Source organism: Brugia malayi (assembly GCF_000002995.4).
Source record: "Brugia malayi strain FR3 genome assembly, contig: Bm_v4_Chr3_scaffold_001, whole genome shotgun sequence".
Taxonomy (NCBI): domain Eukaryota; kingdom Metazoa; phylum Nematoda; class Chromadorea; order Rhabditida; family Onchocercidae; genus Brugia; species Brugia malayi.
The window spans coordinates 516607-543463 of record NW_025062477.1 but is presented as its reverse complement, the minus strand read 5'-3'; the positions used below and the strand labels follow the sequence as shown (position 1 = coordinate 543463).

At 26.8% G+C, this 26857-nt stretch overlaps 2 protein-coding genes across 2 annotated transcripts; both read right to left on the bottom strand.

Moving 5' to 3' along the window:
• Nucleotides 1-418: 418 nt before the first annotated feature.
• Bm7253 (Glycosyl hydrolases family 2, sugar binding domain containing protein) lies at nucleotides 419-6147 on the bottom strand (the record flags this gene model as incomplete). Its single annotated transcript, XM_043079586.1, has 13 exons — nucleotides 419-537; nucleotides 877-1015; nucleotides 1255-1431; nucleotides 1662-1746; nucleotides 2048-2191; nucleotides 2567-2739; nucleotides 3174-3317; nucleotides 3740-3924; nucleotides 4119-4240; nucleotides 4603-4802; nucleotides 5051-5221; nucleotides 5623-5745; nucleotides 6088-6147. 13 exons carry the CDS (start codon nucleotides 6145-6147, stop codon nucleotides 419-421), a joined length of 1842 nt encoding a protein of 613 aa, XP_042935520.1.
• A 9032-nt stretch (nucleotides 6148-15179) lies between these two features.
• Bma-sem-4 (Zinc finger, C2H2 type family protein) lies at nucleotides 15180-25860 on the bottom strand (the record flags this gene model as incomplete). The annotated part of the gene is made up of 14 exons (XM_043079585.1): nucleotides 15180-15730; nucleotides 15885-16237; nucleotides 16385-16627; nucleotides 17038-17362; nucleotides 17476-17687; nucleotides 17867-17971; nucleotides 18442-18658; nucleotides 18954-19244; nucleotides 19457-19877; nucleotides 21604-21711; nucleotides 23836-24003; nucleotides 25018-25170; nucleotides 25508-25620; nucleotides 25842-25860. The coding sequence occupies 14 exons, from the start codon at nucleotides 25858-25860 to the stop codon at nucleotides 15180-15182; spliced, it is 3279 nt and encodes a 1092-aa protein (XP_042935519.1).
• Nucleotides 25861-26857: the final 997 nt, after the last annotated feature.

The following is a 26857-nucleotide window of genomic DNA, read 5'->3' as shown; positions in this document are numbered from 1 at the left end:
TTTAACTCAATTGAAGTATGATTCAATTTTTTTTTTTTTATATAATTTGAAAAAGTATAACTTAGGTCAGTGAAGTTGGAAGAGTTATATTCATTAGTTTAATTATCTAAGTTTGAGATAACTGAATGTTTGAGTTTTAATAATTTCAATTAAAATTTTGAAACATTAGAAGAATAATATATAATGGTAAATATATTAAAAATATTAAATGACAATATGTGTTTAGATATTTGATGCAAAATGAGTTCAGCATTATTTGACGACGAATGTGTCATACTGTCAACAAAGTTAATTAATGTAATCGAAACATTAAAAGTTGCATCAAATTCATAATCAGTGCTTAAATTTATAAATATTCCTATTATTGTACAGATTATCTGTTTAATCAATTCAGAAAGTATCAAAATTTCATTCAGATTCATAAACTTTCATTTTTTTCCAAATTTTCATAGCGATTTTTCAGAACATACGCTGCCATTTTGGGTTGTCGATTACGTGTCAACACTCCTTTATGATTACCCACTACACGTGTCACAGCTGTAATGAATTTACTCTTCTTCAGTTAAATTAAATTAATTGTAGTTTGTAATGAATTTTGATTATTTTGTTTGAGATTAGTCAAATTAAACAGAGATTAGTCAATAAAAAAACTAATCAAAAAAGATTAAATTAAAAAATCAGTGTAAATATTCCCTTTGACAATTTGAAATCTTAGTTTAATTTCTTATTTTCCTCTTCTATTATTTTACAATGTGATGAGTTGAATTTCTTGCTTTCTAACTTTACTATTACTTTGATGATAATTTATCATACTTATTGTTTTATTTACATGTCATTTTTCTGTTTACTAAACAAATAAAAAAAAAAGGATCAAACCATCAGCTGTCATAAAATCAGCTAAATTCCAAATCATTTCACCGGTAATTGCATGAGTTTTTCGTAATATATCAAATGCATAGTGTGTTTGTTTCAATAGTTCTTGTTGATATTGTTCACTAAAGGCATGACTTGGATCCTTAAAAAATAATAATAATAATAAATTAATGAAAATTCTTTAAAAAAATAAAAAAGTGTGATTTTAAAAAAAAGTATGTGATTTTTTCAAAATTCTTTAAAAAAATAATTCGAAATAAATTAATTGGAATCAATGATAATTTCTTCATACTGTTATCAGTTCTCGAAAAATCTTGAAATCAGAAAGGTTTCATATTCATTTTGGCTTTTGAAAAAAATCACACAAATTTCTTTGTCTACCTGATTTAAGCCTGGTAATGCTTCTGCGCCATATTCCGATACAATAATTGGTTTATTATATGTTAATTTCCAATTATTCACTTCAAATACCCAACTATGATTAATGGTTTCCAAATAACCAGTGTCAATGTACCAACCAAAATATCGATTAATGCAAATTATATCAAGTAGATCACCCTGAAAATTATTAGTTTCAATTAAAATAATATTAAAAATTTTTATTTGTAACTGGAACAGACCTAAATATATCAAACAGCTAACATACTTAAACATCTTTTTTGTAAGCTAACTTCAACACCGTAAGAAAAATAAAACTTAGTTCTGTAATTTAAACAATTAAGAAATTAGTTAACGGAGTTTTGATTCCATCAGAGATTGCATTATCTTGAACTGAAGCAAAGCCTTACTATTTGATCAGATTCAAAACTTGCTGCCAATACAGCAGTGACAGGTCGAGTTGGATCAGTTGTTTGTGTCAAATTGATAAGTTCACTAAAACTGACTCATTATAAATTAAATTCCTTTCCATTTATTTGTCTGAACTTTACAAAGTTTTTCTTTTTTTTTTTCTCGCAAATCATTGAGATTAATTTGATCATTAATTTGCAATAAACAAAACTTTCATGGAGGTAAAATGCATACATATGCATCTATTATTTAAAATAGTTACATTCTTTTCAAATTTATCTTTTTATGGAATAGAAATTAGCATTGTGTTTAAGTTCGTTTTATCATATCACTTAGCATTAGCATTAAAAGATAACCAGGAGGATTTTAGGTGGATGAATTTAACCTGAAATATGATCGAGCTGCTAGATCACTAGACATTGGTTCATTGGCTAATGACCACATAATTGTTGACGGATGATTTCGATCACGTTCAATCAGTTCACGTATTATTTCTGCGTGCAATAATTTGTTTTGCTTTGTAAAATAACTGGAATGAAGAAAAGGTCATTTATGCATAAATAAATTAAAATGAATGCAAAAGAAAAATAATAAATAATTTTAGATATTTAACAATGTACAAAAAGAAGAATAAAATAAATATTGCATAATGTATTATAATATTATTATGTTACCTTAAAAGGATTCCGAGAAAATCGATTTTATATAAATTCTAATGATTTGCTTTAAAAGTAAGTTAACTTGTTAAAATTGAAGACTGATTATCAGATTAGATATTTATACAAAAATAGTAAATCACTTAGTATTATTTTATGGTATAATTACACATCTGATATTTTGATTTTTATTTTCATTTCAAAGTTTCGAGAGTCAAAAAAAAAAAAGAAATTAATTTTCAATTTGCCTTAATCCAACAGCAGGTGTTTCAGTGATAACAGCAATACCACGACGATCAGCTTCAAAAGCCATTTCCTCACTATACGGGTAGTGTGAGGTACGATAACAATTACCGCTCATCCATTCCAACATATTTAAATCTTTGGTCATTACAACCGGATTGTAACCACGGCCATGAAGCTGAAACCTGGTAGAATGTAAGATTTTCATTGAAATTATTGTAATTACAATTATTATTATTATTCCTCAACTTGATCATATTTCCAGTTATATATTTTTGGCTTTACTGTCAAAAGTTAAATTTATACTTAAATTTCTGTCCTTAGTTCTAATTCGTTGCATGCAATTATTACAAACATTATTGATATTAAGTAAATTTGCATTATTACAACAGCGCAAAATTTCGAAGAATATCTTAGATAATCATTAAAGGTGTCTCAAATAAATTTTTTCAAATTTTCCTTCCTTAATTTCCGCAATCAAAATGTAATTAATCTCATAAATCTAGAAATAGCAACAAATTTACCTATTGATATTTTATAGTTAGATAATGTTAAAATTTCTTTCGAAGTTATATGTAGTAAAATTATCATTACAAATTAAAGCAAACATACTTCGAAATCTTCATGCATGCCAAAACCATGGCAATAAAATGGTTTTCCATTTATGAATGTTTGATCCTCCGAAATACTTACGGTACGGAAACCGAACCGTAAACGATACACATCGATTAAAATATTTGAGATTGTTAATCGAACCTGGAAATTCACTTTCCGTTTGTGTCTTCATTGTATGATTTCATTTTTTTTTTTTTTTTTCTGCTTTCCAGGTTGTAAAATTGTTATGTATTAACTAAAAAGTCATTAATAATTTTATATATTTGCTTGAAAATAGCAATATTAATTAATGAGAAATTAATTAATGTGATTATCACTAGGTACCACATTATTAACAGTATAATTATTACTAACATTGGATCAATTCAGTGCAGTAAGGTAGGAATTTATGCATTTCTGCAACATGTATTCCTGATCCGGTTTCTCTTTTCTCAAGCGATAGGTGACAGATATCCTATTAACCACTTTAACCATTAGCATTTTATCTTTAGAAAATATATTTGACTAAAAGTAGTCGTTACGAGATAATGAAATGAAACGAATATAATACATAGCTAATTCACCACAAAATTGTACAAAACAGGAGCTCCCATATCACGTGGCCACCACGGTTGGATATTACTGATATGACCGGTATAATGATACCGATTACTTTCAAATATCACCGTACCGTATTTATCCAGTACTGTAATCTGAATTCGTCCAAACTGAGTATTCGATATTACATTTACTTTGTAACCGAAAAATCCTGTAACTAATTGTCATGAGTAAAACCTATAATGGAATTTTAGCAAATGCTAGGTTAGCTTCTTTAATTAATAGATATGAATTTATAAACAAAACTTATTTTCATAATCAGTGACTTTTCCCGAAGGCTTTTTTAATTAACTTTAATTTAAATTTTATTCTCAGAAAAATTTCCGATTGAACTGTTTCTTTTACCATTTGCTCTGGCATCAATACTAATATCGTTAATGTATGTGAATGGCTTCCGCGTGATATAAACGGGTCGTAGTATTCCAGCATAGTTGAAGAAATCAAAATTCCACGTCTGCTTAAAAAATCTGAAAAATTATAACTGAATTTAAAAAATTTGGATTTTGTTTAAAATTTAAATGTTGAAGATAGGATTGAATATCGTAATCATATTGCTTACTTTATTCTGAATTTGCATTTACATATTTATCTTATAAAATTGCTATAAACTTTTATGAATTTTGTAGATTTTTTTTTTTTTTTTAATTTGAGAAATGCAATTTGAATTCTGATTTATTACATAAAATGACTAAAATGGAAATCACTTCATTTTAATTGCTGAAAACTTTAAAAAACTTCTTGATAGCTAGCTATTGAACAAAATTAAAATAAATTGCTAATGATTTTAACATTTTTATCTGGTAGGAATGTTTCTCTAAAAATAACAAACCCATCGGGATATTGTTTACTTTCACCATATTTCTTTTGAATGTATCGAAATTCACCGGGTGGTATTGTCCTTGAGGTCATCGTATTGTTCACCGCTACGGTGAGACGATTTTCATTATCGAACGACACGTGAGAAGTGATATCGATCTCGAACGGTAGATGACCACCCACGTGAATGCCAACAATTTTATCGTTTATAAACTGAATTTTTAAATTTATTTATTGAATTCTTTTAACAAATTGGATAAACAGATAATCACGCATCATTTGTGTGTAATTTTTTTTTTCTTAGTTATTCGTAACTTATCGATTCAAATCATTCCTGAAGTAAATCATTCCGACATTTGTAGGTCATCGAAATAACATTAAGTGATCAATTAGAGTGATAATCTCCGATATACGAAAATTTGGGGATAAAGACTATTACTGATGCAAATTAATCAACTTACGACAACTGCATAATACTGCACACTTGAAAAACGAACAAAATGTCGATATGACTTGTCACGTACGCTGACAAAAAAGCTACGCTGATACCAAACCCAACCGACGTGTTCACGTACCTCACGATCTGCTGTCAAGTCATTATAAGCTGCTGGAACCGGCATCACAGTCGCGTTCTAAAAACTTTCTGAAGTTGAGTTACTAAAATTGAGCTACTTGAAGCTGAGCTACTTCTCAAAACCCTCTAAAGTTGGGTTGCTAAAATGAGCTGCTTGAAGCTGAGCTACTTCTCAAGATTCTCTAAAGTTGAGTTACTAAAATTGAGCTACTTGAAGCTGAGCTACTTCTCAAAACCCTCTAAAGTTGAGTTATTAAAATGAGCTGCTTGAAGGTGAGCTACTTCTCAAAACCCTCTAAAGTTGAGTTACTAAAATTGAGCTACTTGAAGCTGAGCTACTTCACAAAACTTTCTGAATTTGGGCTACTAAAAAAAAAAAGAACTCTCTCAAGTTGGATTACTTTAATAAAGCAAAAAATTAAAATAATAATTATTAAATTGCCAAACTTATAGCAATACCTCGAATTGCGACAAGTCGAACAAATGCCATTTGTTATTTATACCTACGGAAGGTGAATTCCTCTTTTCCCTTACAAATGTCCACAAACCATCTAACTGATCGTAGAATCGTCGCTCATTCCGCTGTGAATTTCCGATAATTTATGATTTAATTTGTTGATTAATTAAAATGAAACAGCAAAGAAGCAAAAAAGTTTTTTAGTCTTTATTGAAAAAATAAAATCAAAGTATATTAAAGTATGGAACTTATCCATACAAAGTATTTTTTCTGATCTTTCGAAAAAATAATAGTAAGTTAAGGATGTTTTATAAAATTTTTATCAAATCTAATTAAATATAACGTGTATTTATTTATTTACACGAATTACACGTTCCTCGAATATATTACACGTTTCTCGAATATTAACTCGAATATGAAATTGATTAAAAAAATTAATTCAAGATGAGTGAAGATATATTTGATACCTGTACTTGTAGTATTGAGCAAACTGTAGGAATCAATACTGATAGTAGTAATAGAAACATTTCTAAAATTTAGCTAACATTTTATGAAGTATAAAAATTTAACATTTGCCACGCTGATTAATTAATTAATGATTTTTTTTTTACTGGTTCAGTAAACAATAAAGTTAATTAAAGATTAACTACCATCAAAGTTATCATCTATAAAGTTGGATACAACCAGGCCATGCTACAAATTATTTGCTAGCTATTAATTTGAAGCCAAAAGTTATGGACGAATGTTGCATTTTGCAAGAAGTTAAGTGGTTGCCGTGATATCATTATCAGTTTGCCAAGAGTGATAAGCAGGAAATGATATAAATCATCCCAGGTATTCAATATGTGTTGTAAAGATTGGCAGGATTCCATTTTTCGTTTTTTTTTTTTTCTCTCTCTTAAAAATCAGCTCAGTTTGCTATAATTGAAATTGTAAACTAACCTAAGGATTACTTTACACCTTAAATGTAAGTGTAGAATATTGATATATTACTTATTCCGTTGTTCAATTCAACCGATAACTCACTTCCTGCCATAAAAATATGAATCAAAATTAATTTATTGATTTGAATGAATATGAATGATCATTTTGATCTGATTTTCTTCTGCAATTACTATTTAATCAATAAAGCATTTTTTATTTTATTCATACTCTTCCATTTATCGTTGCTTTCGAAAATTTTTCATTTTGGTAAAATAAATAAGTAAACGCATTTATGCAATGAATGAAAAAATTTTTAAAAAAAAAACAGTTAAATGTTGGATTTTATAGGTCATTTGATGAGATTCTCGAGATCAAATTGAATTAAATGGATACTTAATAGATAAATGTAAAAGCAAATGTTATATAAGCAAATGTTAATTAAGAAAGTAATTAACAATTTTTAATTCTCGACTGTTTACCATTGCTACTTACTTTATCTAAGTAATAGTAAAGTAATATTACTTACCAGTTCATCAAAATGTAAATTTTCTCTTTGATAGGTAATTTGTGAATTGTTTGATCATCCATACAAAACTTTCTGCTCATAAAAACTGTCTAAATATTTTAAGTTTTTTGAATTAGAAAATTGAACTTATGGACGAATAGAATTTAGGAATGAGGCATTGGACAAGGAGGAAAATGTAAAATAAAATATAAAATAAATTTCAACAAGGTTAGAACGTAATATCCAATAATTTACTGAATTGCACTTTTTTACAATAATTTCCTGAAAACAAATTTAAAATAATGTGAATAAAAATTTTAACAATAAAAAAAGGAAAATTTTTTACGGAAATGAAATAAAAATTTTGTATTTTAAATGCATTTAAAAAAGCTAACAAAAAATTACTGAATAGTATGAATACAATTTCATATTTTTTTTTAATCCTAAAAAATAAATTAATTTCCAAAAATTGAATTTCTTTACTTTTTATTTGTTAACATAAAAATTGTTTGTGTTTTTTTTTGATTCAGCAATTAAATTTCGTTTTCTCTTTAAAAACAGGCATAATAACTATTCATATTATGTCATTAAGTTAAAAATGAACGCATTGAATTGATCACAAAGTTAAGCAAAAAATAAAATCAATTGGAATTAATTTCAAAGTTAAACGAAAATAGATTTCTACACTAACAGAGAGAATCAGTAATTAATCTAAAGTATATTAACTGAGCAAACTAATATTAATCGAATAAATTAACTCAAAGACATTAATTTTAAAAGAACTTTTATTTTTACTTCTGAAATATATGAATATACAAATATGCAAAATAAATTATATCTGAGATAACTTTAAGTAAATTACTTTGAGTGTAATCCTTAGAAAAAGTTCTCTAATTTGAACTTTTCTAGCACAACATCAAATTGTCTTTAATTTCTTGAGTTTATAAGAAAAAGTAAGTGAAAAATCAAATAAACTAATTTGCTTGAGAAAAAAAAAATGACAGAAATTGAAAAAGAAACTAATTTTTAACATAATTTCTAATACATTTATCAATCAAAATTTCAATCACTAAAATAAATAATCAATCTTAAGTTAGATAACAAATGAGATAAATAATTTGATTATATTTTTAAGCAATAATTGGAATTTGAATTTTAACAGCTAATCGCTATTTCATTATTTTTTAAAAATATTTCTGATATATTTCTGATACAGTGAAGAAACAAAATAATTCTTTCGATTAAAATACATTGTCCTTCTTATTCAATAAAATTTTTCAACTAAATCATATGCTTGTTAGCTGGTTTCTTTTAAAAGGAAAGAGAAGAAGAATGGTTGAAATTTTAATTTAATAAAAACAATTTTCATTACTCTATGCAAATTATATTTTGCAGTAATTGAAAGTTAATTGATATGAAATATGGCAAAGGATAAAATTGAACAAAAAAAAAAAAAAAAAAAACGATATAATTCTTTCATTTTTCACTTACTTTTATTACTAAATTTATTATTTTGTTTTCAATTGCATAATTCAAAAGTTTGAAAATAATTTTTCTTTAGAACTAATAGTTAATAAAATATCTAAGTGTAAGTATTATGTTTTTGAAATTAATTAAAAATTTATGAATCAAAAAAAGAAAAAAAGTCCGAATGGCGAAATGTTATTATTGTTGTTGAATTCCCACTGAAAATCATTGATCTAGGTGACATCTTCTAAAGAATTTTAGTATTAACATCAAACCGGTTTTATGGATTCTTGTTGTCTTTCCATAATAATCTAATCAACCCATCACCGAAAAAAAAAAACTTTTAAAAACAAAAATTAACAAATATTTAAAATTTTTTAGCAACAAAATAAAATTCAACACTATTACTGCTAAAATGAAAAGGATTAAACTAATTTGCAATCAATTCCAATAAACTATTTCCAAATTTAAAAAAAAATTTTAAGGAAAATTTTAAAAATAACACATTGTTTTGCTGCAAATATACAATTAACAAAAAAAAAAAAAAAATTTTCCAAAACAAAAATTAAAAATTGAAAAAATCGATAGATCTATTAATGTATCAAAAATAGGATCAAAAAAAAAAAAAAAAAAGAAAAAATGCAAGTAACCCATGTGCTATTTAATATATAAAAATTAATAATCTCTGAAAAATGTACATTCAAAAATTTTTGAAACGATGATAAAACTAGAAAATCCAGTTTTGCTAATTAATTAGTAATTAAAGAAACGTAATAAATAGCAGAGGAAATATAAATAATATAATTATTGTAAAGATTTCATTTTGATATTGCAATATGTGAAGTTTGAAGTTTTTTGATTTGCTAAATTTCATTTTTTATTTTACTTATAAATTGATGAATGATGATTAATCGTTGATTAATCGTTAATTTATAAACATTTTTCATTAATATACAAATTTAAAAAATGATTATTGCTATCGAAAATTTAATTTAATATTTCAACAATTGATATCATTTTCAAATCAATCATCTCAGTGATCAAAACCCACCTCTTACACAATTGTAATAAGTTTATCTCGAGACTCTGATCAATCCTTTCCTTTTATCTCGGTCATTATCTATAAAAAGATGCATGTAAAATTTTTATGATACAAATAAATATTCCCACATACTTGATCACACTGATAATCATATCACACTCATTCTCTGTCCAAAATATCACATTATCATTTCATTTATTATCAATCATGGCAATCTCTAAATTATCATCTTTAGTGCATTAATTCAAATAGCATTTAGACTGAAAATGATTAATTTACAGCGATCTTCGTCTTATATCTTTGTTATTCCAACAAATATCCCATTAATTTCTTTAATAAATCACATAACATTAACATTTGCTTATTTCTAAATTTGAATTATTCAGTATTAAATTTAATTTATTTGTTTTTTTTTTTCAACTTTCCCTAAATTAGGAAGTTAGATTTCAGAGAAAAAAAAATGGATAAATTCGAATTTTTTCTGAAGCATAATATTCGTTTTAATAAAGTATTTATCCTCCTAAAAACAATTATATATGAGTTTAATTCAAATTCGAAAATTTTGGAACAAAATTAATTTGAATTTAAAATAGGAGCGTCGAATAATTATTTCAAACTAACCAAACTGATTAAGTGATAATAGGTGATAATATGATAATTCCATTTAATTAATTATAATGTCATATATTCCATATAATGTCATATGCTTAAAAAAGTTATGCATAGCATGTCAGATCACAAGATTATACATTCTTAATGATTCTATTTTACTTTAGATAATTGAAATAATAATATTTTCAATAATGGAAAAGTAAGCAATTAGGGAAAAATTGAAACTAATTTTTAAGAAACAGAAGAATGAAATTAAACAAAATTTAATTATTAAATATTAGCACTAAAAAATTTTGTCATTTTTACATTTAAATTATGCTATTTATTAAAGTTGTTATGCTAATGAAGAAAAAAAAAGTTAGCATATAAAGTTATTAGCTAATCAACAAATATTAATTTTCAAAAATTTATTTCTGTCCTAATAATTGAAGAATTTCTGCTCCTCTTACTTTTATTGCTATTTCTTTTTTACTTTTCATAACTTACTTTGTAGCTAAATTAGCTTCAAATTATTCTACTTATTTACCAATTTTAATTTTTTTGTAAAAATATCAATTTCACATATTTATTTTTACCTTTGCTTACTCATATCATATAGTTAGCAATTTTTGCATTCAATAAAGTCATTTTTTTTTCTTTTTTGAAAAAATGAAGCATTAGTACAACAGTAATGAATGATAATTAATAATAATAAATATTGATAAATAACAATAATAATTAATAATAAATAAATAAATAATAACAATAATGAATAATTAATAATAGCCAATAATAACAATAATAATAATAATGATAATAATAATAGTAATAATATTAATAATAAATGTAGGACAGTAAATACAAAGCACACATATAAATACAAAAGTTTTGTGTCATTGAAGAAAAAAAATAAAAAGTCAGAAAAGATAGTATCTAAGTGCAATAATAATTTAATTATTACTACACTTCAACATTTTCATCTAAAGTGAAATTGAAGAAATGTCGTAATTTCATTACAATTAAAACTGATATCTTCAATGTTCCGTCAATCAATCTTTGTGCACTTCTTTGCTGTTCTCGAAACACTCATCTCTATCTCCATTTTCCGGACTGGCAACTGTTTCCGGGTTGATTAATTAAATTGTACAAATACTTTCTGATAATAATACTATAGCATCATAGAATTATAAAAATTTTTTGGACAGCAAAATCTCGGCGAAATTTAGAATTTTGAGTTCAATTTATAAAATGAGACAATAATTATAAATAATTACATTACATGATCTTGTCAAAAATTTTAATTTTTAAAAATTATTCATCATTATTCCATATAAACTCTAAAACAATTGCATAGCACACACCATTAAACATTGTTTTTATTTTTCTTTTTTTTTTCTCGAGAAATATGAATTGTTCAATTATCACACAAATTTAATAATGAAACTCTTAAAATTTTGAGATTGATAAAACAAACTGAGTGATTATTATTATTATTTTGTATTAAAAGTTGTAAATTTCAAAGTTATGCAATTTGATAAAAAAAAAAAAAAAGCTATTATCTCTTCTTTTTGTTTTATAATTTTCTTTGCAATAAATCAAATTTTATAAGTTAAACTTTTGACGAAATAAGCAACAATAAATTGACAAAACAAGTCAAATTGAAAGTGAAATTATTACAAATTAAAATGATATATTTGAGAAAAATATTTCTTGAAAAACTGGAAATATTATTTATTGAATTATTCACTGAATATTGCAAATAACACCCACTTGAAAGTATAACAAAGCGGTAAATCAGAATAACTTCAGCGTTAATATAATTTTACATTTTGAATTGTCGTTGAAGAACTTTTTCAGAAGCTATTTAACATATTTGAATAGTTCCATTAGCATTCCATTGATTCTTCCAGTTTTGGATGATTTCAGTTAACTGTTTTTTTTTTTTTTTTTTTTTTTTTTTCTATTTTTGAATTATGAATTATTTTTAGAATTGTTAAAATTTTAACGAAAAAATTTTTCCAATGACATCAAAATACTTGTAATTAAAGCTGAGAGAAGGAATTTGTCCTGAATTTTTCCTTCCTTTTTTTTTTCTTTCAAGAAATTAGAAATGAAAATCAGATATAATTAAATAAGAGTAATTAAATAGCATTCGAGCAAAATGACTATTTATTCAGCCATCAAAGCTATGAATGAATTGGTAGTATGTCGTACTGATTAATGATAACACTAACTGAACTAATGATTATTCGTTATCACTGATTGACCGGGAAACGAAATATTGTAATTAACAAATTTCTATTGCCATAGTGTAACAAAAATTTACAAAAAACGAAGAAATAAATGTTTCACTGCTTTTCGCTTATTTGATATTTTAAAGTCAAAATTAATAATTATTGAAAATGAATAAATTTGAATAAGAAATGAAATTTTAACATCAAAATTGACTCATTTCAAATTATACTGTATCATATAGTGTTTACCAATCTTATAAATTCCTTCTGTCTCTTTTTTTTTCCTTTCCTTTTCCTAAATTTTATGATCAAAATTGATAGCAAAGAACGAATTCTTTTCTTTTTTTTCTGGGCTGTGGCAAAAAAGGAATAATTTGTCATTTCTATTTCAAATATTATTATTATTATTATTGTTATTATTATTATTATTATTATTATTATTGTTATTATTATTAGCTTCATTTTGATTAATTCATTTTTTCTAAATTATTTTCTTAGTGTGTGTTTACATTCACGAAACAAAAATCTTTCTTTTAAGCATTTTTGTTTCCATTTAATAACAAAAAAAAAAAAAAAAAACAAAAGGGAAAAAATTAGGAATAGAAAATTTCGATTAATAAAATAATATTAATCAATTGAAGAATATAAATTCACAGAAACACACACATTTATAGAACAGACACACGCATTGCTCAGTAATATTTGAATAATTTTAATTTTTCAATTTTGTCAAAGAAAAGACAATAATATGTGTTTATGACCGTATCAATTATTCACCGCCATAATAATTGGTTCAATTAATAATGAGAATGACAAATGCGGTTACGGATCAAGAAAACGGATGGTGAAACCAGAAATCATACACTTTCTTGGTTGGGAACACTTTATCTTTCAGGATAAATGAGTTCAAAAAAAAAAAGAAAAAAAAAAGGAAGAAAGCTCAAATTCAGTAATTATAATTTGGCAATAACATGCGATCATATACTTAATACAAGGTAATAAATTACTTAATACAAGGTAACAAAATACCAGTGGGTTCGGAGAAATATCACGGTAAAAGTTCAAGTCTTTTTTTTTTTGTTTTTCTAAATAATTCTTTGCAAAAACAATCAATTGAATTTAATATTTATTTAGCGAAAAAAAAAAGAAGTTTTGAGTAAGATTTTTTGGAAAATTTCCATTCCAAAAAATGACAATAAAAAAGAAATTTGTAAAATTTTTTTTGAGGTTACTTTGAACTATTTAATGAATTGTTTTATACAAAAAAAAAAATTTCAATTATCTCATTTATTAACAATTTGTTGATGTTGCTGCAACTATGCCATAAAAATTTTCCATGTATATTTCAATTTGATCATTTTCCTGTTTATCAGTAATATTCCTATCTCATTTCTATCTTTCATCGTTTTGCTGAAATTTTCCTGATTATTCCGGAAGAGCATAAGAAAAAGAAATTCAATTAACACAAATAAGCATCTAAAAGCAAAAAAAAAAAAAAGAAAAAATTTCGATGGCAAACATAACAGAATAGCACAAAACCAAAGCAATAATAGAGTGACAATGCCAAAGTTGACAACAATAGCTTTCAGGATAGAAAGTGACAAAGAAATACATCACGAAATGAAATGAAATGAAAATTTCAATGATATTATTAATTTACAATGTTCGTTCTTAGCAATCAGAATTTTTTCTTCTGCTTATATTGTGATAGTATTTACTTTGCTTTAACTAAAATATCATTTCGTCCAGCTTTAAAATGATATAAAAGATGACAACAATTATTGATTAGTTTTTTTTTTTTTTTTTTCTTTTTTTTTGCAAATGGATAGATTTGTCAACAATTACTGCTTATTATTAATGGCATCTAATTTAAAGCTTTCGAGATCTTCTCAGATCAAATGGAAATATGCGCAGAAGGACTGAACATATATCGCCCATTTATTTCATTTGATTAATAGCTAAGATAAAAGAAGCATTATGCTAACAATTTTTTAACAAAGCTCGAAGTTGATCCAAGCAATTTTCATTTAGGAAATGAATATAAATTTCATATAATCTGCAAAAAGGATCAACGATAAAGGTTAAAGGGCAATAATGATTCAAAAAGCCTTCCAATATACATTTATCACCATTTATGTTAAAGGAGAAGATCGCCACTTTACAAATTTATAAAATTGTAATATTCTAGAAAAGGGAGAACCAATTATTTCTAACATGAAAATACATTAATCATATTAATAGAATCGATAAAAAAAAATAATTAAATGATAAATAAAACTTTGGAAAATATCGGATATCGATGGCATTGGGCTGAGAAATATTGCAAAAAGAAATGATAATTTTTTTCTGTCAAATTCAAAACATTCTAATTTGTTTTATTACAGCCACAATTTTTGCTCTCTTCTTTACTATTAATTAGAAAACATTAACTATTTGTTAATTAAAATCAATCAATTTATATTTTTTAGATCACTTGGCAAGAAATGGATTAGGATTTAACTGCTCTGAACAAAAGAAAAACAAATGGATTCACAGTAAATAATTAGCTTTTGCTTAAAATATAGCTCATTTCATTAAAAAAAATAAGGAGTAATTAATGCAAAAAAAAAAAAAAAAAGAGAAAGAGAAATGCATTTAAATTGTAGAGAAATTGAAAAAATTCAAATGTCAAAAATTTAACAAATTTCCATACGAAAAGATTAGCTGTAAAGCTTATAAGTTCACCATTTAGTTTTCTCACAGAATTTCAAACAAAAAAAAAAAAAACCTGTATAATCATATTAATCACAATTATTATCACTCGGTTTTTTGTAACAATGGGGTAACTTTCGCCGTATTTGTATTATCGGTACGTAAGGTACCATTTAAATGTTGTTTCAGGTGCTTTTCAAGTTCTTGCGGAGAAGCACAAATTTTTTGGCACACCGAACAAACCGTTTTCCACATCCACATCACAGTATCCATTTGATTTGGAGTACAAGCACCGGCATTGCTTACTTGTGGTAGAAGTGGTAAGGGAAAAGGTAAAACTGAAAATGGTGATGGTGGTGGTGGCGGTGCAGGAGGTATAGCAGTAGATTGCGATGATGGTGAATCTAAGCCAAATCTCCCGGAGCGCAATGAATTAACTTTTGGATCGAAAGATCCGACACGAAATGCACCTTCGGCACCTAAACCGAATGCTGGTAGTAACTCTGACCGCAAGATATTGTCGGCACCAAATTCAAAAATCCGACGACCTCTCCTGGACGGACTTTGTTGCCACATATGGGTACCCATGTGTACCTTCAAATTGCCACGTGTCGTGAACGCTCTATTGCATACTTCACATTTGAAGGGTTTGTCACCTAAATCAAATTTGGTTACAAACAATTTCTAAAATATTACGACATGTATTATAATAAATATTATACTGCAATAAAAAATTGTTAAATTCAAGCAAAACTGAACGATCAGATAAAAGAAATTAGAAAAAGTTATCAACAACGCAACCCAACGCACCGGTATGAGTTCGCATATGAATTTGCAATGCGGAACTGCTGCTGAAGTGCTTGAAACATACACCACATTGGTGTTTCGACAGTACAGGAGCTTGTCGCGGAGGTGGTGGTTCAGTTTCCGCCCACATTTTCTGCATTGCATCTAAAGGATTCGGTGTGCTACTGAGAGGTGGAGGAATTGCAGCGGACACGGACGATGTCGGGGACGGCTTATCATCCGAAGTTTCCGCATTCCGCTGCTGTTCTTCTTCCTCCTCCTCTTGTTGTTGTTCTTGTTGCTGCTGTTGTTGTTCTGGTGAATTGTCATCATCGGTGGATTCTGATATACCATGTTGACTTTCAAAGGTATCCATTCTGAAAGAAGATAACCAAAAAATGTGTACTAAAAAACGAAAGAAATTTAATATCTTCATTCCTTTTCAAAGTAAAATTCGGAACTTTACTCAGTCATAATCATACCAATGTCAACAAACAAAATGCTATTTTATAAAATATACATACTGTTCATTTCCAGCTTGAGTAAATGAAGCATGATCTTCCTCTTCATCGTCATCATCATCTTCATCATTATCATCATCGTCATCATCGTCGTCATCATCATCATCACTGTTATTAGAGTTGGCATCCGGTGAACAAGGATAATGAATTTGATGTTTTGATGACATATGCCGTTTCAGATTACCTTTTGTCGTATAGGTGGTACCGCAAATGAAGCACTTCAATGGAGTATCTTCACAATGAGTTCTACAATTACAATCATTTTTCCGTATTTAATACTTCTTTTTATATTTATTTTAATGAATATTTCCAACAAAAATACATCGTTACATAAACAAAACTTTTTGTGATACTTTGTGATACTTTGACAGTTTTAATTTGTGTATACAGCGTTTTCTGTCGCTTTCTTATGAAATTTTGAAACACTGTTTTATTTCACCTCAAGAATTCATCAAGAATCAAATAATTCTTGATGAGAAAAGTTCAAAAATGAGGCAAAAGAATTTCTTTTGTCGAGAATAACTTTGAATTTTCATTTAATGCCTTTAAAACTTATCGCATTTAAAGCAGTTCATCAGAAGATAATTATGAAAAATGTCAAATTGTTTTAAATTTTGCAATAATAATCTTTTTTCGCATAAATTTTTCAAATTTACCTCATATGTAGTTCTAGTGCAATCTGATTTGGGAAAAACTGGTAGCAGGCGGTGCAGTTTGCCACCGGATCATTTGTGTTTGCTGATAATGCTGTTGCTATCAGCGGTAGCGATAAGCCATTATGTGAGCTACTGGTTGAAGCTACTTCATCATCATCTTTTGTAGCATGGATTGATTTTCCGGATAGACTAAATACAGTTGGTGAAGTTTCTAGACGTAACGGTGCGGTCGGTAGTGATTCCGGCCGTGTGGTTACTGGTAATGGTAGTTGTAATAATTCCGATTTTATCGAGTGTTGCAATTGCTGTTGTTGGTGTTGATGTTCTGGAATAGAAATATTTTCAGTAATATAAAATTTACAAAATTGCTTGATTTCGAGACTTCGTATTCTGAAGTTGTTCAACGGATTTAATCTATATTAAAAGAAAAGACTTTACCTTCTTGTTTTGGGCTAATTTGATGGTTAATTGTAAATGGCATTGATCCAAGTGATGTTTGAGGTGCGCTGGAAGCAGCGATCGGACTTGAAAGACCACGCGGTAAACCAAGCGGAAAGAACGGAAAAGGTGGCATGAATGGTGTTGACACAAGATCATTCTTCATAGGTAACATCAAATTTGCAGCATTTACTTGAAGCATAGAAGAAGTACTGAAATAAATGCAATTTATGGTGTCACTCATTGTCTTAGAAATAATTATAATTTTAGAATCAAACACTTCAAATCATCATTTTTCAAGCATTTCATTTTTCAAGTGTACAAATGTCTCCGAAATAAATTCTAGAATGATTTCTGGATAATTAAGCTGAATAGCTAGAAAGCTGAATACCCATTTGATGGGGGAGCTGACGAAGGTGGATGATGTTGCTCAGTACGTCGATCGAATCCTTGCGTAGAAGCTACTGGTACTTCAAACGGTGTTAAAATACCATTCCTACAATTTAATCTTTTATTAAAAACATTTCAGATATTGTACCATTTATTAATACTACAATCATATATGAAGGAATTTATTTAATATTAATCTTTAATTGTTAATTTTCTTGAAAACAAAAAAAAAAAAAAAGAATCGAATGATTTTTATGTTTATCACATTTATTTTTCATTTCTCATCGCTTTTGATGTTCTCTTTCTCCCATTTCATTTTTAATTTCTATTATGTCTAACAATATTTGTTTAAATTCAAAATAAAAGTTCAATTAATGAGGTTTTTTCAACAAATTTTAATTCGAAATATTAGATAAGTTATGCAAATATTCAAAGGATAATATATTTGTTTTTTTAAAAAAAAAAAAATTAAAATCTTTCACCTGCTTTTATGAATTTTGAAAAAAAAAAGATGAATGAAGAGTTAAATGTAAGGAAGTACTGCTGGAAGGATATTTCATGAAAAGTTGTACTGACCTGCTTGACTGATTCGTATGTTGTGCAACGTGCTGCTGAAGCAAATGAGCGGTGAAGAATCGTTTCTGGCAGATGGGACACTGATGGTGGACATTTGTTGTGGCGGCAGCAAGTCCACGAAAGGAATGCTTGGCTCGATGAACACCCATATGAGTTTTGAGGTTACCTTTTGTTGTAAATGCTCGTTGGCATATTTTACATTTAAAAGGACGTTCACCTAAAAAAAAAAGAAAAAGGAAAAAAAAATTCGAATAATAAATAAAATTAAATAGAAAAATTAATTAATATATGAATGAATAAATATTCAAATGATTTAATAAACAATGCATAAAAATGAATATAAATAACAAAGCTAAAATTAGTAATTAATTTATGTAATTGGAGTGTTGGTCATTTCAATCCAATAAAAAAAACTTCGATGTTTTGACTTCAATTTGAATTTGAATTTTCTTTTTTTTTCAATTTGACAAATTAGAATTGTAATTAGTAGGTGAAAATAATAATTGACAAACCAGTATGTGTCCTATAATGCATTTGCAGAGCACTTTTACACGAAAGTACCCGTCTGCATAGCAAGCACTGATTGGGATCTGTTGTTGGTAAAGCTTTGTCACCAACTAATGCCCGTATTTTCTCGGATTCATCCGTTGTACTCACTTCCATTAATGCCTCCCAATCATCGTCATTGTTTAGTAGTGGTGTGGATGAAGGACCGTTTAGAAATAAGTCGGGATGCGGAGCGGAACGTAGTGTAGCTGCTGCGGCTGCCGCAAATTGACCAAAACTGAAGGGTGGCCTGATAACTGCAAAATGACAATCATTACTACAATAATCAACTATAAAAGTAATAATAACTAAGAAAAGATGAAACTTAACGAATATTATAGTCTACTGAATGAATTCATTTAGGTATGTATATGAATGAATCCGTCATACTGTAATAATAATAAGGGAATACAAAATTACTGAAAGAATTTTATTTAGAAATTCAAACTTGAAATTATCATAAAGTTACATTGCTGTGGAATAGCAGGTATTGGTAGGAATTGTTGCTGCTGCGGTTGTTGTTTGTTTGGTGCAGAATTGGACAGATCCAATACGGTATCTTTCACTGCAGCGGACGTTGACGGGACTGTAGCAGCAGCTGTTGCAGCAACCACTGCAGTTGCAGTTGGTGCACCAAAAAGTTGCGAAAATAACATTCGTGAAAGAGGTGCAGGAGCTGGAGGTGCTGGAACCGACGTTAGAGCATTTACAGGTACCGTGCCACCATAGTTCAGATCGCTTGCAATAGCATCCGGACTTCTTGCTACCAGCGTGTAGGAAGTTTGCAAACGAGCTGGTACCGAGCCACGATCTGCATCTGGTGACGTGCCACGTTCCAGGACACCTGTGGAAGCACTACGTTGCAGCAAGTCACAGCGATGCTCGTGTATCTGCAAAATATTGCGTTGTTTTCAAGCTTTTTCTGACAACAAACGTGAGTAAAGTGACGTATTATCATGGAAAAAGGGAAGATGACAGAAAAGTATTATCGTAAATAATTTTTAAGCTTAATTCGAGATTTAATTTCATTACCAATAGCTTGAATCATTGTCAAATTTGTTTCAGAGAAATTTCCCTTAAAATTTTCTATTTTAATTTATGACAATTACATTAGATGTGTCCAAGTATTAGCCATTATTTGAAACTTTGCATAAAATTTATATAATGCAATTTATTTTTATCATCAATTAATTATTACGGAAAATTATTCTTTGCGAAGATGAAAGAAGAGAAAATGAATGGATAAAAGGCGGTGAAAGAGAAAGAGGATGAGGTGAAGCCTCAAATGATTGTATAAATTATGGACGTTTTTCGCAAAAAAAAAAGACACAAAATTTAAAATAGGTCAATAAAGGGGAAACAATGACGCATCCAATGCCTTTATGAATAGATAATGAGTAGTTTCTACTAGCATAAAAAGCAATTTCCAATTCATTACTAAATTTCAAACAAAAAAATTCAATTTTTTCCTTCTGCCAATAATTCTAAGCAGAAAAATAAACAAAACAAAAATGTAAAAATTCTCATGAAAATTAACAAAATTTGAAATCTACAAGGGCCTATAGGGATTTTTATAAGCGATATATATAAAGATTAAATGATGAAAACCGTTTCTCGAGAGTGAAACGAAAATTTTACTTGTGTTAATTAGCAGACGAGCAAGCAATGCTCAATCCACAATTCAACAGTGAAGGAACCAGAAAAGTCAGAAGCAGCGGTAATATATAAATAAAAAGCAGTGCAACTACCAAAATTGGAAAAGAGGAAATTAAGAATACCGAAAAAGTGTAACAGAACGGATAATACTTTAGAAGCTGTACTGAAAATAGAACTTTCTCTTCCACGGAATATTATGGATAATAATAATAATAAGAAGAAGAATGTATTCGATAAGCGATCACTGAAACTGATCGTATCACTTTAGTATGATCAGAATAGGATGACAGATCGGAATTGAATGAAAATTGTCAAACATTGAAAAGTTTAGCAGTTTGGCAAATGTATTTAAGTGCTAACTTAAAATGAAACCTATAAATGTAAACTAAAGAGTTTACTGCTAATTTTCAATATTTCATTGATTTTATTGTTAGTTTTAACTTTTGTCTTCATCTTTGCAAATAAAAATTATATATAAGCAAAAAATAGACAGAATATAATGTTGGATATATATGTGTACACAACACATATATATGTAATCGAAAACTAATAATTGTAATAATTCATATGTAAGTATAGTAATAATCACCACAGCAGTAATAAAAATAATAATAATAGCAGCAATAATAGTAATAATAATAATAATAGCGGTAATAATAATAATAATAATGCGATGGCTATAATTATAAAAGTAATAATATTGAATAAGGTTGTAGCAACGACCTTTTGCTCCAAATGAATGACACACACACACACACACACATACACACACACATACACACACATATATATACACACACACGCACATACACACACACACACACACATACATATATACAAACAATTTTTCGAATTGTAGTCTGGAAAATATATTAATATTAGGTAGGAAAAAGTTAAATAATGGGTAATAAGGTAGCAATGATAGTGGTAGTGTCAGGTAGCAAAGTTAACAATTCCCACCTGTTCAGGATCAGGAAACCGTTCCTCGCATTGTTTACATTGCAAAAGCTTTTCACCGGGATGTCGCCGAAGAATATGCCACAGCAAAGCACCACGAGATGAGAAATGCTAAAATTATATGTGTTTATGATTCTGATTAAAGATAATATCAGAGCTAAGAGAAATAAAAGTAGTGAATAATTGAAATTGTTAAAAATACAAATAAATTCTTCATTATAAAATAATATAATTTTGAAGATTCTAAAATAAAACTTATGGAATATTATAAATTTTTTACCTACCTTTACATTATTTGAATGAATTCGATATGCAAATCGAGAAAACAAAAACTAATAGATTAAACTAATTTTGAAATATGAATTGTTATTTTAAAACTTTTATTCAAGTACAATGAATATTCATAATTATTACTCACTCATTCGGTAACTAAGAAATTAATAGTTTCTATCGACACATAGCAATGAAACAATGTTGTCGATGTTGATAATTATCGGCATCATAAATCGTCATAATTATTGAAATTAGCACTCTTACCCGAAGTTATCTAATAAACATATCATTAAATGTGCATATATTCACTACTTCCCAAGTTCTTATAACTATATTATAATATATTGCTCATTAATACTTTCTAAAAAATTTAAAAAAAAAAAAAGAAAAAAATTTAATTGGATAAAAATTCACTTTTTTGTTTCCCTAAAAAATTCATTTCAACTTTTAAATGCCATCTTAGGAATTATATTCATATATATATATATATGTATATTTGGTTGTTTTTAATTGTTTATAAATTCATTTTCTTGTTATAAATTTAATTATTCAAATTAGTTTGTCAAAAAATCAAATTTTATCAAAAATTTTTTAAGTTAAAATGGTGCATTTTGAGAAAAAAAATTTCAAGAAAAATAAGAGATATAACTGCTATTAATTTAATTTAAGACAAAAACAAACAGAAAAACATTAAATCATAAAATGATAAAAGATTTAAGCTATTCTTAATCAGCTAAATGATGCAAATATTATTAAGCGCTAATTAGCTAACTTATAAATATTGCTATCAAAGAAACACCGTCATACTCAAAAAGAACAATTTATTTTTGCATTTAACTAAAAGCTAATCCTTCTTCTTCCTTCCCTTTATTTTCATCTAATTCTCATTGCTTCAACTTTAAATATAATTTCTCTTTTCTGAGCAGAACTGATCAATATAACTTATAAATAAAGTTTTTGGAATATTTCGTAGACAAATTGAAATGAAATCAAATAATTACCATTTCATTTCATTCCAACTTATTCCTGCTAATCCAACAAGCACTAACTTTTCTAAATCAGTAAAGAGTTTAATATAGTTAAAATGATTTTATAAAAAAAAATTTCAAAATATGGCTGTTTACCAATGATACGTAAAATTGGAATTTCACCGTAAGTTGAAAGTAAATAATTAGATTTTCAAAATTATGCAAAATAATGCAAATACTTATATTACGAATAAAAATTATGTCGAATGAAAGGAATTATTTAGCTAGGAAATATTATAATTTTTTAATTTGATTTTAGCTCCAATTTATTCAATTAAATATATTTGAAGATTTCACTTCAAATATGCTTATTTTTCTAATGCAAAAAAAAAATTTACAGTAATTAATTTCAATATTATGGTGACAAATTAGTAATTTTGATTAGAATAACGTAGCTATTATATATAGATATCATTTGAAAACTCTTTTCATTTCTAATTGACTACCAATACTAATTAGTCTAATTCAAGTATGAAATTATAAATTCTATTCCTGTTGCTACCATCTAGTCAAAAGTTTTCACAATCATTGAAAAAGAAATCATTATCATACTGTAATTACTTAATAATATTAAAATAATAATTACCAACGGGAAAATAATGAAAATTTCTAACTAACTGACAATTCCCATATAAAAAAATCCAATGTATTCGGCTATATCATTAAGATAAAACAAAAAAGATTACTGTTATCACAATATGAATGTTAATTTAAATTTGACATTATTCAAAAAAGAAGGAAAATTCGCTTTAAAAATACAATTAATATTATTAAAGTAAAAAATACAAATAATAAATTAATATTATTAAAGTAATTAATATTATTAAAGTAAAACAAAAGAAAACTGATGAAAATCATAAAAAATGAAACGATTGTTAGTATTCAACGGCTAATTAAAAAAAGATACCTTAATAATATTAATTAAGAATCTAACCTGTGGACATCGTTCAGCAACACAAGGATGAATTTTCTCTGCGATACCATTACTAGATGGCGGTGATAAGACATATGAAGAAGTATTACCGCCATCATCGCTACTTTGTTCCGAATCTGTGTGCCTATTGTGACTTGCTGCCAATTGCGCATAAAGCTCCAATAGTTGCTGTAAATTTTGTAAATTTTTACTATAAATTTTGCAATTTAAGAAAAAAAAAGTTCTAATTTTAACATTTGAGAAATTGTAATTAAAGTAATTTAAAAATTTATTGCAAACAAATGGTATTTTCATAGTTTAAAAAATTAGTAATTTCAATTAGTAATTCTAGTTTACAATGAAATATCCTTTATTTTAAGTTTACAATGTCAAATAGCTATGGTTTTGAATTAAATAAAGCAGATTATATTTGAGTTATTACTTTTAACCTGGCTAATTAATTGCTTTTAAAATATCGAATAATTATAAATGTCAGTTAAGAGATAAACTATTATTATTTTGCTACTATTATTATTTATTTCCAACAAATAGCATTGATAAGGAAATATTAGTCATTTCAAGTAATTAATTATATCATCCATTTAGTCCCTTTGTATCAAAAATGAAAAAAGTACATCACATTTTTTCTTCTCTCTTTTTTTTTTCTTTTTTTCTTCCTAAAGAATCAACAGCTGTCTTTTTTTTTTTACATTCATTTAAAAAAGAATGGAGCACTTGAACAACAGAATCATATATTAGTAATAATTACGAGAAGGGAAAAAGGAAATGCCGAAATCGCTTCTCGCGGCATTGCAAGGGACGGAAACGGAACGGTACGCAGTGGGTGGTAAGCAAAGAATAGATAGATAGGATAGATGGATAGTTTAACTTGAAATTGCTATTTAAACAAAGGATAATGAAACGACTGACAGCTAGTTCTATGGGACATTTGTAAATTTTGTCCATAAATGAGGACAATACTGTAAAATATAATCTCTTGAAAGATTTGTTAAGAATAAAAAATGAGGTCAAGTTTTGTTGATCATTACGATGCATTTTTTCTTTTTTTTAAATGTTAGCTTTCAGCGGTAATTCATAGTATCAGCTGTTTAATCTCAAAAACTTTATCAAATCATTCACTAATTAAACACTTCCGATAATTTCGAAATCATTTCAGCACTTTCAAAAAATGAATAATAATACCTGTTGATGAGATTGTATTGTTTGTAAAGGATCAAACAACAAATTTGATTTGTCTTCTAGAATACTTTTTCTATCGAGATCATCTGAAGCATGTTTTTTCGATAAATCGATTGGTACCGATTCCGCATCCGGATTTGATGTTATTGCCGAACTCTGTAATTTTATTCGATTATCACAGAAAAAAAAATATCAAATATTATTTTAATTCGTATTTAAGTGTAAATGAAATTCCAAGTGAAATAAACAATCATAAACAATTATTTGCTAAAAAAAATTATGCTCATTTGCAATAAATAGTATTAGGACGCAAAATAAAAATGTAATTTGTTTAAATGGCAAAATTAAATATTCTTGAAAATGTTGGAATACTGTAAAGAAAAAGAAAATTAACGGAAGTAAAAATTATTGAAATATGAAATGATGAAAACTGATTGATGAAGAATTAAAAATTAACAATTTTTATTACCAAAAGTTGTTTAAATATTCAAACCTGTTTGTGTGAATTTGAACAATTTTTCTTATGTTCAATGAACCGTTCAACATTATAAAATTTTGCAGAGCAAATACCACATAAATGACAATCCAATGTCTGATCACAATGTCCTGAAGATATAATTAATTAGCATGTAATTAAGCAAACTGTATGAAAATGACAGCTTATGATTTAATATTTGTTCAATTACTTCTTTATCATACATTTTTTTTTTTTTTTTTTCATTTCGATATGTTACTTAGTTGTATTTATTAATTTAATTGATGCAAAAAAAATGAAATAACCAATAAATAGGTGAAAAAAAATAAAGTAAAATAACAAATACTATGACCTTTACACTTTGTTTTCATTTCTTTTTTTTTTGAATTATACCAGATGCTTTTTTATTTATTTCTACGCTTATAATGCTAAGAAGTAATTAAATTTTAGGAAAATAATTGATGTTAGAAGTTGCCGCATTGATTATTCTTTAGATCAATCTTAAGCTTAGGATTTCTCAATGACCATAAAATCCGACGAATAATAGCCGCTAAAACAGATCAATAAAGAATTATTTTTGTTTTGTTTTTTTTTTTTTTTTTTACAATAATTATTTTTGTTTTTTTTTTTTTTTTTTTGTTTTATTTTCATTTTCCTTCTTTCGTCTCTTTTTACACTGTTATCTAATCTAATTCTTTTTGTCCTTACTTTTCATTTCAAATTTTTGCAATGTAAATAAACAATAACAAAGAAAACAAAAAACAAATACAAAGTAAAATTATTATTGTCTAAAAAAGTATGTATAAAATTATAAAATATTGCAAATGTAGTACAAATAGCATACGGTAGTTTGCTAAACATTTTAATAGAATGTAATATCGCTGAATTATTTTTTTGTTTTCTTTTTTTTGCAAAAATAATTAATTTCGTAGCAAATTCTCGTACTATTAAATATAGCTATTGATAAATTATAAAAATAAAAAACAAAATTTGAAATCTTTTTTTTTTTTTTTTGTTTCCTACTTTTTATTTTTTTTTTTTTAAAAAAAAAGAGGTATTTTAACATCAATCATTTCAAAACTAAAATTCAAACTGGTTGTTTGTCAAATACCTACACGTAAACGTTTATGTACACGTATATGTGATATATGTATCATTCTTACATGCATTTTCACATTGGAACAGAAAAAAAAAACTTTTTTTTTTTGATGAGAAAACAAAAATTTTGAAAAATTATTTTCATGATACTATCGTATTTTCACGTATACATGAAATAGATAATTTATTATGACAGCAATAAAAAAAAGTGGGCAAACAACAGACACACATACACACACATACACAGACATACACACACACACACACACA